The sequence below is a fragment of the Prionailurus bengalensis genome, chromosome E2 (genome assembly GCF_016509475.1).
Source record: "Prionailurus bengalensis isolate Pbe53 chromosome E2, Fcat_Pben_1.1_paternal_pri, whole genome shotgun sequence".
Taxonomy (NCBI): Eukaryota; Metazoa; Chordata; class Mammalia; order Carnivora; family Felidae; genus Prionailurus; species Prionailurus bengalensis.
The window spans coordinates 58794140-58812500 of record NC_057352.1 but is presented as its reverse complement, the minus strand read 5'-3'; the positions used below and the strand labels follow the sequence as shown (position 1 = coordinate 58812500).

The 18361-nt window shown below is 63.4% G+C and overlaps 1 protein-coding gene across 7 annotated transcripts in view; it reads right to left on the bottom strand.

Moving 5' to 3' along the window:
* Nucleotides 1-18361, bottom strand: part of GSE1 (Gse1 coiled-coil protein) — a 391234-nt gene that overhangs the window by 41243 nt on the left and 331630 nt on the right. Inside the window, exon 1 of one of the 7 annotated variants that reach the window (XM_043599813.1) lies at nucleotides 10135-10272. The exons of the other annotated variants lie outside the window; for them this stretch is intronic. Within the exon in view, the coding sequence (XP_043455748.1) occupies nucleotides 10135-10141 (7 nt within the window). The 5' untranslated portion in view covers nucleotides 10142-10272. Of the gene's footprint in view, nucleotides 1-10134; nucleotides 10273-18361 lie in introns of those variants that run through there. 7 annotated transcript variants of the gene reach the window in all.

Here is an 18361-nt window from a genome sequence, read left to right as displayed (position 1 = left end):
GGGGGGGTGGGGGAAGCGACGGACAGAAGTCAGGCAACAGATGGCAGCGACATTTGACAGCGATTACTCTAAGCGGCTGCGGCGTCTGGAGGAGCCTGGACAGATGATCGGCTTGGAGCGGCAGGGGACGGCCAGCCATCCCGAGGGGGCGGCAGAGGCAGGAACCACAGCCGCGGGGAGGCATAAGATTAATAAAGCAAGAGAAGGCCAAGGGACAGGGTCAAGGCTGCAGCCCAGCATCCGGGACCCCAGGAGTCGTTCCGGAACACCAGACAGGAACAGCAGCCGTCATCGCAGGGACTGCTGTGCCCCGAGCTTCACATCACGCAGTAACTCCTGAACAGACCCAGCAGGCAGCGAGGTCAGAGAGGCCACCCGGAGTCCCAGGGCAGGAGAGGGAGATCCCTCCCACCCCACGCCTGTGCTTTCCCCACACCTCCTGGAGGCGGGCGGCCACCGGGGCTCCCAGGGCCAAGGAGCCCCCCACCACAAATTATCCCGAGGGGCCTGCCTCTTACTCCCACTCTACAGGTGGGTAAGCAGAGGCGGGGACAGTTGCGCCCTCGTCTAGGCTTGCGGGCAGCCTCTCTTTAAATATGAGAAGACATGGGGGAGGGTCAGTCACCGGGGTCACCTCCCATTTTGCAGACCCCAGTCCTGTGACGGCCGGTTCCTTGGAGGGCACCCGCCTCTGTGCCATACCATTTTATGGTCGGCATACGGCCCGGGAGCGAGGACGAGGATCTGATTTGGGGACCCCCCCCCGCAGGTCCCCACAGCTCCTGGCTGGAGGGTACCCACCCTGCAGCCACCTGAGGCCCAGGTGACAGCCCCGGACTGGGACCCTTTTATGTGCCCGTTGGCATCTGAGCTAACCAGGCCACCTCCGAGCTGAGTCTTGCCCACAAAGGAGCCCTTTCAGTGCACTCCAGAGGCACGGGGTGCAGGAAGCCGGTGGGGGTCAAAGGTGTCCGAAGGAGAGGAGAGGTCCCGAAGGAGAGAAACCCAACCCAGCCAGGAGGCGGCCACTGAAAGCCTCCAACTTTCCACGGGGCAGCAGGTGGGGAAGAGGCCAGGAGGGCAGGGGTCAAGGCCAGGTCTTTCTTCTAAATGGACAAAACCTGATGGGGGGGGGGTGGGGGTGAGGGAGTCCAGACTTTGAGAAGCAGAGCCCGGGCCCTGCCTCCTGCCCCCTCACTGCAGTGGGTGTGGGCGCCAGGGGTCCCTGCTGGAACAGCTCCTGCCTGACGCCTGCTTCCGGTGAGGGAGGCGCTTCAGCACAGAGTAGGTGTTGCCAAAAGCTGTCTGCACCTGCAGCCCCAGCCCCCAGGGGCAAGAGAACAGAGATACAGGTACGCCGCCGGGCCATGGGCACATCTTGGCAGGTCCTCAGACCAGTGGCGGGGGGCGGGGGGGGGGGAGGGAAGGGGGGAAAGGGCCGGCTCTGGGGGCTCACGTTGCAGGACCACCCGGGGGCTGAGGCAGGGGACTGAACTGTGGGTTGAAAAACCAGCCAGGGGCGCCTGGGTGGCTCAGTCGGTTGAGCGTCCGACTTCAGCTCAGGCCACGATCTCGCGGTCCGTGAGTTCGAGCCCCGCGTCGGGCTCTGGGCTGACGGCTCGGAGCCTGGAGCCTGTTTCCGATTCTGTGTCTCCCTCTCTCTCTGCCCCTCCCCCGTTCATGCTCTGTGTCTCTCTGTCTCAAAAATAAATAAACGTTGAAAAAAAAAAATTTAAGAAAAGCCACCCTGAAGACCAGTTCCCAGTCTGGCTCCCAACACCACTTCTCAGCGGGGCGCTGCGAGGTGGTCCGAACCTCAGTTTCCCTATCGGTAATGGGACTGGGTGGGGGGAGAGCGGGGGACTAGAGGCAGTGGGGCAGAGGCTAAGCCTCCTTTAACCCGTCAACCTGTTTTCATTCGGCCTGACGTCATGTCGCTTAAAGGGGAATCAATGGACGTTTCGAAATGGAAGGTTTCAAGTTAAAAAACGAAGATGCCGGTTTCTCTTACAAAATTGGAAGCCACCAGCCCATCATCCTGAGAGGGGCACCTGTCCCAGGTCCCCACTGCTCCCTATGGTCTCAGGCCGGTCTGCGTGCTCAGTACGGAGCGTGAGTCTCCCCAGCTCTGGAAAGACGTGTGCTCAGGCAACGAACAGCATCCACAGGGGCTTACTGACAAACGTGTGCGGCCGGGACCCTCCGCCCAGACGTCACCGACACCCTGACTCCGTCCGGACTCAGCAGGAAGAGGTCACCAACCCCTCCACACTCAGACTTGGGGGCGAGGGCCCGCCAGGAAGGAGGCCGTGATCCTGACGTGTGTCAGCTGTAGGGGCGGGGGGGGGGGCCTTGCCTGGCTCAAAGCCAGCGCGCTCAGGCCAACAGAGTTTTGCTTTTGTAAAAAAGGTCCGTTATCGTGATGGTCAAAGCGGCAGACTATATAGCCTCTCCCGCTGAAAATGTACCTACTGAATTCTGCATACAGATTTACCAAATCCACACAAGCCAGGCCCACCCGTATGAGTGGCGTCCGTGAACACAGGTTAGAGGCTCCGACAGCATAGATCCCCTTATGTATCAGACCGTATTTTTTTTTTTCAACGTTTATTTATTTTTGGGACAGAGAGAGACAGAGCATGAACGGGGGAGGGGCAGAGAGAGAGGGAGACACAGAATCGGAAACAGGCTCCAGGCTCTGAGCCATCAGCCCAGAGCCTGACGCGGGGCTCGAACTCACGGACCGCGAGATCGTGACCTGGCTGAAGTCGGACGCTTAACCGACTGCGCCACCCAGGCGCCCCAGACCGTGAGTATTAACACCCTTTCCCCAATGTTACACACCCAGGCAAAAAGAAACCAAAAAAAACCCCCAGAATATCAAGAAAAAGATCCAGAAACCTCCAAGTTCTGACGGTACTTCCTCCTGGGCTCATCTACCAACCTCAAAGCCCTGTGTACTATGCCCAGAGGGGACTAAATGCCCCCCCACCCCCGAGAAAACAACCATCCTGCGGCCAAAATGGACCCGGTCACAGGGCCGTCACTTACCAACAGTTACCATGAGCTCCCAGTCCTAACCCTGCCACAGGCCAGGCCAGGCCAGTCACGTCCTTCTGTCCCCAGATGTCCTCCGTCAACTGCCCAGGAGCTGACTGCCCGGGCCTAAATAATCCTTTACTTCTGAAAACAAACACAAATCCCTCTACGGCTCCAACCGGGAACCTGTAAGGTTCCTGGAACCCCAGCAGGATGCTGGGGCCCAGAACTGGACCTTATGGGCGCCAATCTTCACCCTCTGGAACCTCGAACCCCGCTCTCCGGGGTCACACAGCAAGCAGCAGCCCGGTCTACCCCGAGGACCCACCGTGGGTGCCACAGAAGCCTGAGGAACAGGTGCTTGCCAAACGAAGGGTTTTCTTCTGCTCATGGGGTCAGCAAACGAACGCCCTTGGGGGCCAAGGCCCCTTGGGGAGGTGAGCAGAGAGAAGCCCAATGAGCCAGAACCGGGCCGAGAACGGTCTGGGCTGCTGCGGGTGGGCAGCAACACCATCCCCACAACCGCTCCTGGAGCAATCTGGCAACATCGTCGAGGATGTCAAACCTTCACACCTCGGCCTTTTCCCCTCTTCGCAGCTATTCCACAGGCAGGTCCCGTGGTGTGAACGCACCTTTTGGGGGGCGGGGGGGGGGGGCTCCCGGCGTGCGGTGCGGGGGCAGCTGTTGGTGGCAGCAGGAAACCCCGACATGTGCAGCGGACCCCGGCTGCAGCCGCGCTGGCGTGGGCCCCCCCGCCAGGCACAGCACAGCAGGAGGAGGAACTCGACGCTGGCCTATCGGTTTCAACTCGGAAACCAGCTATCGGGGCAAAACGCACGGCCTGTGCCCGAGTGACAGGCTGCAGGCTCTGGCGATCCTATTAAAGAGGCCCTCCGGTCTTATAAAATGTTGTAAGACATATTTAGGCAGAAAGTGCAGGATGCTAAGAGTCTACACGTGCTCAGAAAGGCAAGGCCTGGACATAGAATACCAGGCCACTCCTCCTACCCCCTTTGGGAGCTTAAGCAGAGCTCACTGGAAACCCTTCGTGAAAGGCTGCAGGCAGGCATCCCACGGGGGGTGCGGGGGGCAGATGCTATCTATGCTTTAGCTTTCTGAGCTGTGAATCCCCCACTCCAGACGGCAGGGGGCAAGCAGACAGCCCTGCAGCTTCAGGGACACAGAAGTCCCTCCCACGGGGTGGCCTGGGTGGCTCAGTCGATTAAGTGATTAAGTGTCCGACTTCAGCTCAGGTCGTGATCTCCTGGTTCGGGAGTTCGAGCCCCACGTAGGGCTCTGCACTGACAGTGCGGAACCTGCTTGGGATTCTCCCTGTCGGCCCCTCCCCTAGTTGTGCACCCTCTCGCTCTGTCGCAGAATAAATAAACTTTAAAAAAAAAAAAAAAAAAAAAGAGGGGACACCTGAGTGGCTCAGTCAGTTTAGCATCCAAGTTCAGCTCAGGTCATGATCTCACCGTTCACGGGTTCGAGCCCCGCAACCGGGTCGGTGCTGACAGCTCAGAGCCTGGAGCCTGCTTGGGATTCTGTGTCTCCCTCTCTCTCTCTGCCCCTCCCCCGCTCACACTAGGTCTCGCTCTCAAAACTAAATAAACGTTAAAAAAAAAAAAAAAAATAGAAAAAAAAAAAAAGGTCCCTCTGATGTTCCCAGGCAGGCGGCTAAGAACTTTGGCTTTGTATCCAACTTTGTATCTTCCCTGAGGGCCGCCTGGTCTAGTCAATGAACAGAGGAAGCCCCCAGGTCACCTGTACCGCATGTACCCCACGTAACACCTGCGTCACACACACAACAGTAACCAAAGCGCAAATATAAATGCACCGGAGGAACTCAGCGGGATGAAGCCGCTCCCAGCTTCCATCGCTTAGCTGCCTCTTCCTTCTCTGCCAATTACCAGCGACAGGTCGGCGGGCCTGAGCCCCCCTGGGGCCCCCATTTCTCCAGGCTAATGGCCAGATGGGGTTGACCCCCAACCTCACAGGCCCTCAAGGGAACACACAGCGCCAACACCAGTCCGCGCCCCGCGTCACACGAAGGCATCTGTCCGACCCCCCGCAGGGGCTGGGTGGCGCGCTAGACGGGGCCCTGGATCACCTCGGGGGTCAGCACAAAGGAGGCCCCTGCCCACCCCGCGTGGAGGCCTGGTCCTCCTCAGTTTGACACAGAGATTTTCCTTCGGGACGGCTTAACCTGCCCGGCGTCGATACCGCCCTGACCAAAAGCTCACCGATCGATTCCTTTTATTGCTGCCTGAGGCCACACACCCGCCGCCTGAGCACAGGAAGGGCAGCGCCGGGAGGAGGGACAAGTCAGCTGGAAAAGGGAGGTGCGCACGTGCAGGGTGGCTGGAGTCCGTGGGGGCAGGTGCGGCCCCGGCACCGCAGGGTCAGCAGGGGCTGATCTGACATCTCGAGCCTTTGTGTTGGTCGGAAAAGTGGCTGCAGCCCGTCCCTACACCAAGCGACTGCAAGATGCAGGGCGGGGAGAACGGGGCCTTCCAGCTTTTATAATTTAAGGCCTGGGGTCACCGAAAAGGAGAGGACGTGGGGTGCTTTCTCCGGCAAACCCTCACACAGGAGCCTCTGTGCCAGGCGCTGCCCCGAGCTTTTCTAAGAGAGCACCTGACCTCCAAGCGCCTGAGGACATAGGTGTCCTCGGATGCCACCCGATTTTACAGATGAGAAAACCGAGGCCCAGAGAAGCGCCGTGCACACAGAGGGGGACGCTGCCACCCAGGCGCCCCCTCCAGGCTCGCTGGGGGCTTACCCCACGCCTACGAGGTCTACAGCTTCTCCCTGCGGTGCCCTTTCACAGGTGCGTGGCACACCTGTCACCTGAATCCTCAAGCCGGGGAAGGTGTCCGCACCCCCAAGGTACAGACGGGAGACAGCTGGAGGGATGCCCCGTGCCCAGGTCTGGCAGCCCCAGAGACGCTGCAACGTGCAATTCCACACATATGTCAAGTTCTCAAGCCGGAGGAACCAGTTCCAGAAACGGCAGGCTTGGCCAGAGCTCCAGACGGGCACGGAAGCCATCCATCCAAATACAACTCCGCAGGCCCCCTTAGGGGAACCGCGTGCAACGCACCCAGGCCGGGGGAGAACCGCCTTCGGGATCCCACCCCGGGCACACACGAGAGCCCTCCAGCGACCTGGGGATGGGGTCTCAGGGGTGGCCAGAGACCTCCGCGCCCACGGTCATTCCCCACCACCTGCCCCGATCAGGCGAGGTGGTACCGGTCCCCAGGGGATGTTTGTTGGGGTTCACGGGGTTGCCCCATCCGATTCGGGGGGCAAAAAGGCTTCCTGGGGAGGACCCCAGATCACCTTCCCCAAGGGGGGGGAAATTCCTTACCCCCACTTCCTGCCCCCCCATCCCATGCTCCCCAGAGGCTGCTTTCACTTCCCCTGGCCCCACAGTCGCTTCCCCTCTGAACTTGGGAACATGCTATGCTCAAGGCCTCCAGAAGGGCAGGCAGGGGGGCTGGTGTCGGGGCCCCCCGGAGATTTGGAGCCGCCTGGAGAATGCCAGGGAGAGGGCCAGCCTGTACAAACCCAGTGGGGGGAGGGGGAGGGCTGCGTGGTTCCGTCCTGAAGGGGGCGGGGACGAGTGCCTGGTGGTGGGGAGAAGCTGCAAAGGGGAGATTAAAAGGCCCCTGGCTTGAGTTTTGGCAGGTGTGCAAAGGGCCGCTCCTGTGTTATCTGTCCCTACACCTCCCAGCGGCGAGCGCCGGCTGGGTTCATAGGAGGTGCTCAATAAATTCTCATTGACAGGGACACTCTGAAACGTCACCTCCCGCCGCCTGTGGCCTCGGCCGGGAGAAGGGCCAGTGTGGGGAAGTGAAGCTGGCAGCTGGGGGGAGGGGGGGCCACGCTGCGCTCCGAGAGAGGCGGGGAATGAACGCGCAGCGGCCAAGCTGAAATGTCACCTGAAACACGGATCCCTGCAGGTTAAAAAACAGCTCTCCCGGCACACCGGAGGGGGGGTGGGGGGGACAGGCAGCCAGCTTGTGTTGCCATAACAAAGATAATTAACGTGCTCCCAGCCCAGTGTGGACGTCGAGTAACCCAAGCTGGGAATTCCAAGCCTTCAGACGTGGCCAGGAAAAACCGGCCTTGCTGGCTGACTCCGCAAGCCCCTGCGAGTCCCTGGGGCAAGAAGAGAGGTAGCAGGCAGGTCTTGCCTGCATTCTTCTGGAAAAGTAGGAGCCACCAGCACCCACCCCTCAGGTAGGGACGCAGAGCCCAGAGGCCCCTCCTTCTCCGGAGCAGGAAAGGAGAACAGCACCTGCCCAAGGGTCAAGGGCACTTAGGAACTCCCGGGAGCTGGGGAGGGCTCGAGTTTGGAGGTGCAGGACTCAGGTCTGCCACCGAGTGGCGCTGCGTAGACTTTGCTCTGGTGCCTCCGGTGGGAGATGCGGCCAGAGCCCAGGGGCAGGCGCCTTCGGCTTTGAAACCACAAGGCTCTATCGGACCTGAAGCCCCTGAACTTCCCCAAAGACAGGGAAGTCATTGGCGGCCAGAGGGCTGCCCGAGGCGACACTTTTGTGCAGGCCACCGGAGGGTCCAGAGGGGTCCTCTTCTAGCTGTGAGCTCTGGTGCTGGCCTCCAAGCCCCTCTGCTTGCTCACCCCTCAGGGGACCGGTTCTGCGCCCCAGTCTGCACAGCAGAATCACCTGGGGAACTCCGAGCATTCTTTAGCCTAGGGCAGGAACCCAGAGGCTGTGGCCTAGCCGGGTTCGGCGACACCGGGCCACTCGGCAAGCTTAGAAAACCAAGCTTGGGGATCTATATAAACCCTTCGCAACTCTGACAAGCCAGGATTCTGAAAGCCGTCCCCAACAGGTCAGGGCCTGCACCAGAGGGCAGCCCTTGCTGCCTTGTTTGGAGTCTGGCCCCGCAGAGAGGACGGGGCCTGGAACCAGGACAGGCCCCACAACCCCTCTCCCCGGCCCTCCTCCGCAGGCGGGGCTGCTCTCTCACCAGCTCCCGACTCAGGCTCCCAAGGGTTCACAGAAAGCCAACTCCCGGGTGTCAAAACCCCGCCTGCTCCAGCTGCCCCCACCTTGCCTTTCTCGCGGTGTTCCTACTCTTGCCTCGACACGAAGTGACAAAGCCGACCCAGCGCGGGCCATCAGCACCCCCTCCCCCCAACACTTCACCCAGGGGTCAGGACCATGCGGACACAGGCTACTGAGATCGGCACAGGCTTCTGCAGAGCCAGCCCTGCTCGCTTCCGTGTCCACCTGGGCGGGGTGGAGACTCCCAGCACAGCAGGCAGCAGGGATGACACACGGCCGGCTGGGTCGGAGCCTGCGCCCTGGGCCCCCTCACCTGTGGCGTGGCCCGGCTGAGTCAGGCGGCAGCCTGTGCCTCAGGTTCCGCCGTCCCCACCGGTGGAGACGGCCTGTAAACACAGGGTGAGCAACTTTTACGTGCCCCAAGCTTAAGTAACACTGACCGAGACCCATAAACAGGCTGCTGACCCGGGGTTCCCCACCCCCGCTCCGCTTTCCAGTCTGTGGCGGCGGGGAGGGCACAGAGTCCCCCGGGGAGAGGGGCCAGCCGGCCAACCAGGCCAAGCACCCCACCAGGACCTTCTGGCCCACCATCTCCGCCTCCTGGAAATCCGCTTAGGCCGGGAGGTTCCCACCCAGAGTAGCTGAGCCTTTGTTCCCGGGCCTTCACAAAAGGAGTCCTTTTTTTCATCTGGTGGTCTCGCTTTTTGTTTCCAAACCCCGACCTGTGTGGGCCCCAGATAAGGCACCGCAGGGGTTAACAAGGGTTTAATGTATTTTAGATGCACTCCACTGACAAAGGCTAGTTTACAAAACAAGGGCCAAATCGACTCAACTCCCGGCTGGTAGTCACCACCCAGCTGGGGGCCAGCTTGGGGTGGGGGGTGGGGGCGCGGCTTCCCCACCCGGCACTCAGCCCTCAAAACTTAAAGCCGGCGCTCCCGCAAGGGGTCTCCCGGACCCAGCGAGCTGGATGGGGGAGGTGCCCGAGGCATCTCTCCCCCCAGTCCCGAGAACCCCCCTTCTCCCCACGACCTGCGCTGGGAGCCTCCACTGCACACTTCTCAAGCGGTCCACTGGTTCCCCACCCGGAGCCGCCGCGGAGGGCGAGCCCAACTCCCGCTCCGCCTCCACGAAGGGAATTTAATTAGCCTGCTGGAGAGGCGGGCGGGCGGCCGAGGAGGTGTCTCTGGTGCTGCAATATAATTGAATCGGCTCCACTCGGTCGGGCCACTCGCCGCCCATCAGCGCGGCCGCGGGCCCGGGAGGGCTGGGGGCGGGGAGGCGCATCCAGGCGGAGCAGGAAGGGCTGGGGAGGGAAAAAGGGCAGCTCGAGAGTGGGGGGCGGCGGATGCAACCACCCTCCCACCTCCGAGGCTGGGGCAGCCATCTTCGGCAGGAGGAGGGGCAGGGGCACCGCTCCAACGCTGGGGGGGGGGGGAGAGCAGCGGAGCCCGGGGCGGGCCCTTGGGAAGCAGAGTGTGGGGGTCGGAGACCCGGGAGCCTGCAGCTCCGCCCTCCCGGCGGTCTCCCCCGCACCAAGGGGAGGGGGAGGGGAGCAAGACAAAAACCCTAACCGCGAGTCCCCAGTCCGCGAGCTCCGCCCCCCCTTCCAGCCGCCGCCGGCACCTGCCGTGGGGGTGCACGGCCGCCCCCCTCGCTCCCGCCACCGCCGCAAAGTTTTTGCCCCGGCTCCGGAGCGTCGACAGCTCGCCCAGAGCCCCCTAGCTTCCCGTCCTCCTCCCCCGCTGCGTGCACCCTTACACGCCCCTCCCCGGGAGCGGCCACCGAGCCCGAGCCCGAGCCCCGCGGCGGCCTGTGTCCCCGCCCCGGGCCAGGCCGCCCTGGTTCCGACCCGTGCGGGCGGGGGGCCTTTGGTCGCCTGCCCGCCCGCTCGGCTCTTATCACCGCTCGCACTCCGGGGGAAGTTGACCAGGAGCCGTTGGCGGCCAACCCCGCGGAACCCGCGAACTTGGAGGAGCAGACGCGGTGGACTGGGGAGGGGGGGTGCGGAGACCACCGCACCCCCCCCGCCCGCCCCCGCCTAGCGCGGCGCGCTCACCTTTCATGCCAGGGCCCCGCAGCTCCGCCTCGGCTGACACATGCTGGAGCCACCGTCGCCCAGTGTTTGTCTAAACTGCTTATCTCACCCCGGGCTGCGCGGCGGCGGTGGCGGCGGCTCGGGCCGCTGGGGAGGTGGAGCTTCCGGGGCCCCGGCCAAGAAACACCTGCTGCTGTCGCCGCCGCCGAGGACACACCCAAGCGCAACGCCGCCCACTCCCGGGCCACTGGCTCGCTCCAGGCTCCCTGACCTCAGCCAGCGGGAGGTGTCGGGTTTCAGCCGCAAACACACACACGCGCGCGCGCGCACGGACGGGCGCCCGGGTACACTCGCGCGGGCACACGCCCCTCCCGGCCTCACCGGCCAGGTGAGTCGAGGACACTAGCAGGTAGGGGAAGTGCCACCCTCAGGCTCCCGGGGGGCCCCTGGCTCGACCGCTCAGGGGTCCCAGATACACTAGTGTCCGAGGCCCGCCACTTAATTGCACAAGTAGGGGGCGGCCAGTTCCAACATGACCGCCACACCAGCAGAGCCCTAGCAGGTCTCGTGACCACCGCGTCCCCAGTGCCTACAACACAGAGCAGGCCCAATAGAGAGCGGATAAACTCATGGTCTGGAGGCCTTTGGGAGGAGAACTTTCTTGGAGCCAGTGAGCCTGTTGGCGGCGGCGCAGGGTGGGGTGAGGGCAACACAAGATAGGCCTTGCGCTTTATCCTTCCCGACCGCCCCTCCAGATTCGTGACCTTACAGCCACAACTTGAAAGGGTTGAATGTGAAAACCTCGAGCCTCTGCGCCTTCCCGTGCCCAAATTCTAGGAACTGCCCCCTCCCGTTGTTAGAAGTAACTTTTGGGAAGGCCACACGCCGGGCCAAGGGGCAGTTCTTTCAAGAACCCACGTCTCAGAGGCTGGGGAGTCCACGGAGGCGCCGCTCCACCAGCGGGATCATTAAGTAGCTGGGGTTGCGGTCAGAGGCGAGGCCGCCCGCCTCCAGAAACTGGCAAGACCCACTGGGCCTCGGGCCCCAGCGCAGCGCCTCCCCATTCCTGGCACCCCCCCCCCCCTCCCACCCTACCTCACCCAGGCACTTGACAGACTGGAATGACTCAGGGAGCGTCCTGAAATTCCTGGGCACCCACAGGCGGCTAGGCGAAGGACTGCGGGCCCCAGCCTTCCTGCCCCCAAGCCCACCCCCGCTCCGCCCCGCCCCCACCGGCGTTGGGCGCAGACCGGGAGCCTGTAGCCCACCCCCGCGCCGCCTGCGTCTCCAGGAAGCGCCGGGTTAATGGGGCACGCCTCGCCCAACGCCCCTGGCCCCGGCGCTTTCCGGCGCCCCGGGGTCTGACCCCGCGCGCGTCCCAAGCTCCCGGCAGTGTTGCGATGCCCCAGGGTCTCTCCCTGTACGTTCCCTTTTGAAAAGTCTCTAATCTACAGCTTTCATACTTCTGAGCCCGGAGGCAAAGCGGGACCCCCACCCCAGCGCCGCGCGGCGGGTTTCAACTTTCGGACCCAGGTGCCAGCCCGCGCTTCAGCCAGCCCCAAACCTGCCCCGGGACATGCCCGCGCCGCGCTTGGCAGGCGAGCACGCTGCCGCCCCGCGGGCCCAGCCTCCCCCGCCTTCCTCCCTCCCTCCCTCCCTCCCTCTCCCTCCCCGCGCCAGCCCGGATTGCGATGGGAGGGAGCGCTGGGCGCCTGCCACCCCCCATCCATCTGTTCCAGATGACGCTGGCGGGCCTGGAGCATTCGGGGCCCGCGCCAGCGGGGAGCCGAACCCGCCTATGTGCCCGCTGCGGGCCGAGGGGCAGGGCCCCGACGGGCGCCCCCAAGCCACCCGCTCCCCTGCTCCACCTTCGACTTCGCGCCAGCAGGGGCACACGGAGTGGGGGCGCACACGGGTCGCGCCCCCGCCCCCCGCCTTGCACAAGGCTCCGAGCCGACCACAAACGAAAAGGGAAACGGACCCGCGAGGCCGGGCCGGGGGGCCGTTACTGGCTCCTACCTGCGGGCGCCGGCCGGCCCTCACACCACGCGGGAGGGGCGCTTCCCCTACACCACCGGCCTCCTGCGGGCCTCGGCCTCCGCCCGACGCCTTACGCACCGCACCGCACGGTATCTCCGCAGCGCGGCCTCCGGTCATGTATGCCCAGCAGTGGCCGGCAGATTCACCGCGGCCCCGGCGGCCAAAGCGCGGGGGGAGGGGAAACGTCCGTCCCCGCCGGGACACACCGGCGGGGGCAGGGGAGGGAGGAGTCAGGAGAGAGCTCGGCGACAAGCCTAGGGCCTCAAAAACAAAATTAAAAACCTCTGGGGGTGCTCCAACGCTTTCCCACCTGAATTTCAGGCTGCGGGGGAGGTGGGGAGGGGAGGGGAATCACATGCAAATGAGCATCTCGCACCTGGCGGGGGAGGCTCCTCCCAGCTGGCCCTTCCAGGCCGTCCAGGCCGGCCTCCAAATACCTCCTGCCGGGACGGACACCCAGCACCCGCTTTTTCCCTTCAACCCTGGGAGGCCCTGTGAGGAAGGCGGCCCAGGTTCTTCCACCTGTTTGAAGAGGCCCACGACAGCTAAGCAAAAAGTGGTGGGGTCGCCACTCAAGGTTATCATTTGGCTCCTGTTTCGAGTTGGAGGATCCATCCCGTGTAGACATCTGGTTCCACTGGAATGCGAGACGGGTGGTCCGGTCCCGTTTCACAGATGAGGAAGTTGAGGCCGAGAGTTGCTCAAGGTCACGCGGGCCCTGGTGCAAGGGGAGCCACTCACACCTGGAGTCTCCTCCCCAGCCCGGCACCGCCGCGGAGGCGGGGGGGAGGGGGGGCGCTGCAGGGAACCCCAGCGACCACCGGGGGGCAGCAACGAGCCGGCGGAGTGCGCGTCGGTTTAGTTGTGCTGGCGGCCGCCAGGCGGGCTGGCAGGGGGGTGGGGGTAGACGGATGACACTCACTGTCAGCGCGCCCAGCTCGAGGAAATTAGTAATCCGGGAGCGCGGCCTCCGAGTTTAAGGGTGGGAATTGCTCTCCTGCAGCCCGCGTTCCTCGCTAACGAGGTTTGTAGCTTGACTCCTAATTTCCCGCCACTCGGGGCTCAGGCTGGCGGCCCTCCATTTCCCTCCAAGGCGCGTTCTTTCTCTTTCCTCCTCAGCGGCTCCCACCGCTCTGCCTCCCAGGACCTCCCCTCCCTCCTTCCCATTTGCTGGGAAACAGAAGGCAGAAACAAAAGGTTCGGGGTAAAAGGGCAAGGTGCCAGGGCCAGTCCTACGGGGGGCCAACGTGGGGACAGCTCCCTGAGCTGGGACACCTGCCCCTACCCTGCACCAGGGTTCTGCTTCCTACGTGCCAGGGGCGACAGGATGCGGGTGCATGCTTCCCTGCACCGTCAGCCCCCTGCCAATCTCAACTGTGCCTCCTGGTGCAGAAAGCAGGGTTCCTACCGCCCTCCCCGGGCTCGGAGCCCCTACAAGATGAATCCCTGCAGATCCAGCCCGGCCTCCTGGAGCCTGTGAAGTCTGCATGGCCAAAAAGATGAAAAACCCTCCGTCGAGGACAAGCCCCGGGCACCTCTTAAACCTGCCTACCACCTGAGGCTAGGAACTGAGGAGGAGGTGCGTGATGGAGAGGCACAGAGGGATGGGCTGGAAAGAAAGGGGTGCCTCTAACCACCATGGTGGGCATTCAGTCAGTCAACAAACGCACCAAGTGCCAGCGCCCTCCAGGAAACAAAACTGGAAGTGCCAGGCCAGCCCTCAGCTGCCCTCAGAGACCAGGCGACAAACATCGGTGCCAAAGTGCTGTCGGGGCGGGGGGGGGGGGGGTGTCGCTTCAGGACAGCGCAGAATGGAGAAGGCAGGAGGTGGTCGGCTACTCAACCCACCACCACCGCAAGGGCACCTACCTGGGCCAGGTGAAGTTCCCAGGAGTGTGGGCACTAGCAGGGACTGCTTCCCACCGGGTCCCAGCACAGGTGCCAGCCCCTGGTCTGTGACGGGCCCTCGGCACCACGGAGGGAATCCCACAGACCTGGTCCTTGTCATCCTGTGTCCTTGTGGGGCCAGCGGGACGCTCAAGCAGTTTAACAGTGCTCTCTGCCCCGATCAGGTGCTCCCGGCACACAAGGACACCATCACTGTCACATGGCCGCAGCCACCTCATTCGGCACCTTTATCGGCAAATAAGCATCAGGGACCCGGACGTCGTCGTCGTGGGTGGGAAGGGGATATGGCTTCTGCCATTTACCAAACACCCAACACGTGCCAAGACAGCTCAGCCTGGGCCTTTTGAGGTGGACCGGGTGACCTCCATTACAAAGCCTGGCTAGGAGACCAGAGGTTAATTAACTTGCCTAGGGTACACAAATTCGATCCAGGCCTGATCCAGACCCGGGCTGTCTGCCTGTACCTGGCAGCCGTTTGTAATAATTACCTGCTGCAGACACCCCTGGGGGGTGGGGGACCCATCACGCAGAGCCTGACACCTGGGGTCCTGTGCAGCACCTCAGCTTGAGTGGCCCACCCTCCCCAAGGCGACGAGCCCAAGGGTGTCACCTGCGTGGGTGGGGCCCCACCGGGAGCAGCAAAGGTCTGCCCAGGCACCACTTCCAGCCCAGCGACCAGACCCCCACCGCTGATCTACAGAAGTTCTCTTTCTCCTTCCGGCCAGCACGGCCCAGAGCACCTCTCCCTCTTCAAAGCTGGACTCAAACCTTATCTCTTTCCAGAAGGCTTTTCCCTTCCCTGCCTCTGGAATTCATCCCTCCGGGCGCTGAGTCCCACAGTGCAGTGGGTCTCAGACAACGTGAAGGGGTGGGGGTGGGGGTGGGGGTGGGGGGTCCGTGAGAAACACAGATCCCCAGGCCACTCACTCCACGGAGCAACCCCGTGGGCCAGGAGGGAGCATCCCTTGGCAGGCCGGGAGAGGGGGGAGTCTGGGCCTCGCGGTGATTACTGGAGCCCCCGGGCTCCTTCCCCTCCCCCGCACGGCGGCCTGGAGGGCAGAAGGACAGCAGCGGCGACACGGCCCCGGCCCCCTGGCACGCCCTGCGCGTTCCGACATCGCGCAGATCTGTTGAACCGGTAAACGGAGGGAGAGGGCGGCGACGGGGCGGGGGGGGGGGGGGCGGGGGTGGAATGGGAGAGAGCGCCCCGCCCTCCCTCTCCCGCCGTGGGTCCTGCGGAAGGCGGGGCCGGCGGGGGGGGCGGGGCCGGGGCCGACCCCGCCCCCACGCCCTCGCGGCCGACCCCGCGGTAGCCAAGGTCACCTGCAGGGGAGCAGCAAGGGTTAAGGCCTAGACGGCTCCCTCGGACGAGGTGACGGGAGTTTGCCTCTTAACCCCGGGCTGCCCCAGCACTTCCTGCCCTTCCGCCAGCCTCCAAGCTGCACTCGGCACACAGCTGCACTCCCTTACAATCAGTTAACAGCTGTTTTGCATAGATTTTCAATTCTAATTGCCTCGCTTTGTGAGCGCCGCCGAGCCCCGGTGAATGGGGAAGCCGCCGGGCGGCGGGGAAGCGGGCGGGGAGGGGACACTCGAGAGGGACTAAAAGGAAGCCGGTGGGCGCGGGGCGGGCTGCCTTTATTCCTTCTAAATAAGAAAAGCACACCCCTGCCACGAACGGCCCCCGCCCCTGCTCCCGCCTCGCCCGGCCCGGCCTCTGAAAGGCGCCCCCCCACCCCCGCCCCAGCCCGTCCACCCCGCTCCCCCCCACACACACACAGGATCCCCTGGGGGCGGCCTCCAGCTCCGGCCCCGCCGCGGGAGCCCCCCTCCCCCGGCCCCCGGGCTCTCCGGGACCCAGATATGGGAAGCTAATTGGACAATAAAGTTGAGCTGCGAGCAAACGCGCTCTCTGGAGACAGCTGGCATCTATAAAAGAGAAATATTTGCATTTAAAACCTTTAAACTTTATACGGCGGGGCCAGGCCAACGCGGGCGGAGAGGGGGTGGGAGACGGAAGGGGGCAGCGACTCCAGGGGGCCCGCAGAGGCTTTTCTGCCACTGGTGACCCCCGCCCCCCGCCCCCCACCCCGCACCCAGTACCTGCAAGATGCCATTCGGGACAAGGATCGCCCGGGTGGCCCTCCCACGGGGTCGCGCACAAACCTCCTGAGCTCCACCCCCATCTGGGGGCTCTGCAATTCCCTTCCCAGCTGAGCCTGCCGGGGCCGGGGTCCCCCACCCTCAGGGTGGGCCCGCCTGAACCGCTGCCCATCCCCCGGCCACCTGGGCAGAGCCTGGGCTCCCCTCCACAACCAGTCTCTCCCCCCTGCCCCCTGGAGGAGGGAGGCAAACGGCCCCCAGGCTGCAGCTTCCGGAAAAAGACAGTTTGCAAGGAGTCCCCCCCTCCCCGCCCCACGACTCCCAACACCTTTAGGGCACGGCTGGGTGAGGGCACTCGACCCCTTCAGCATTCGGAGCCCTGTGGGGGTGGCGCCGCCTTATCGTCTGGGTGAGGAAGTGGACGCGCAGCAGAGACATCACCCCGCTTTCCAGGGCGCCCCCTCCTCCACGCTGCTGTCTGGGGTAGGGGGGCTGGGTTTCATTTCCTGGCTTGCCTACTTCCCATTTTTCATATCTGAGAGAAACCTGGCCACATTTTTCTACTGTCAACATTTGTGATGTAAAGCAGGAGAGAATATGTTCCTGAGTGGTCCTATTTTAGCAGGCTTTTATGAAATCGCAGAGCACTCAGAATCCCCGAATCCCATCTACCTGGCGGGCCTGCGTGCTGTGGGACAGGCGCGAGCTCCCAGGCTCTGCCTCCCAGAGCAGGCGCGGAACCTTCCGGGCAGTGGGTGGGGGGCACGGCCCACAGTGATGGCCAGCAAGGCCCATTAAGCAAAATCCTCACCGGCCACTCGCCCCCGTCAGGAGAACACAGTCCCAGCGGCACCGTCTGGACTCCTGGGCCAGCAGCGTCCTGGCTCGGCATTCAAGGCCCCAGACCAGCTGTCTTTCGGCTTCACCCATCTCCCTCTTCTCCCCAGGGCACCACCCTCTGGAGCCACTTACCTGCTTCCACACCCTCCGCAGATTTTCCCACCGCCTCGTCCTAAGCATAAAATCACTGGGCATCTTTGCACCGACCTCATTCCATGGTCGTCCAAAGAGCAAGCTGCCGCCAAGCACATGCTGGCATTCGGAGGGACGTGCGCGTGGGGGCAGAGGGTCTGAGGCCAGAGACACTGGCCTAAATAAGCCTGCGTGACCCCCGCCTGGCTGGGCACATCGCCACCTCACCCTAATTTTGCCTGCTGTTGTCGGGCGAGCAACACAACCCTTCCCGCGGCTCTCGTGAGACCTTCCACGAGAACATAAACCAGAAAGAGCCTCGCACGGTGCCTGGGACACAGTTGCAGCTCAACAGACGCGCTCCCGTTCGGTTTCACGAGGAAGCGCTTCTCAGATGGGCAGGGAGGCCAGGCAGGCGACTGCACCAGTACAGGGGTGGGGGGCGGGTGGGGGTCACTCTTGCACATCCTGGCAGGAACATCCCTGCCTTTGCCCATACGCAGGAAGAGGCCTCCAGGAGTCAAATACTCGGGCACTGTCCTCCTGGACGGTCTCCTGCAGGGTCTGCAGAAGAGTCACAAGGGTGGAGACCGGGCGGCCACCAAAGTCCCTTGGTTTCGTCGTTTTTTAAATGTTGGTGGCGCCTAGTCGGAACTTCCTTCTCAGAGATGCGTCTTTAAAAGTCACCCGACCCACCGGAACGTCCCCCCCCCCCCCCAGATGAGGGGATAAACAAACATGGCTTGGCCACACAGAAGACGTGGCGTCCTGACACAGGTTCCAAGGCGCGGTGCATGGGAACGCACGTCCGCACAGCCCTGTCCACGAACGGTATTCATTCGTGGCCGGAACCTGGAAACAACCTGAGTGCCCATCAAATGATACGTGGATTTAAAAAACCCCAGGTCCTGGCCACGCGGCAGGATATTACTCGGTCATAAAAAGGGTGAAACACTGACACGAGGCACAACGCGGGGGAGACTTGGGGGCTAGGGGAGGGGTAGGAGCTCGTGCTAAGGAGGACAAGGTTTCCTTCCGGGGAAGCGAAAAAAACGTTTTGCACCAAGACAGAGGTGGTGGTTGTACAATTTCGTGAATGTACCGAATGCCTGAGTGGTTCAGATTAAAATGGTTCATCTGGGGACGGCTGGGTGGCTCGGTTGGTGGAGCATCTGACTTCTGACTGCGGCTCAGGTGGTGATCTCACGGTTCGTGGGATGGAACC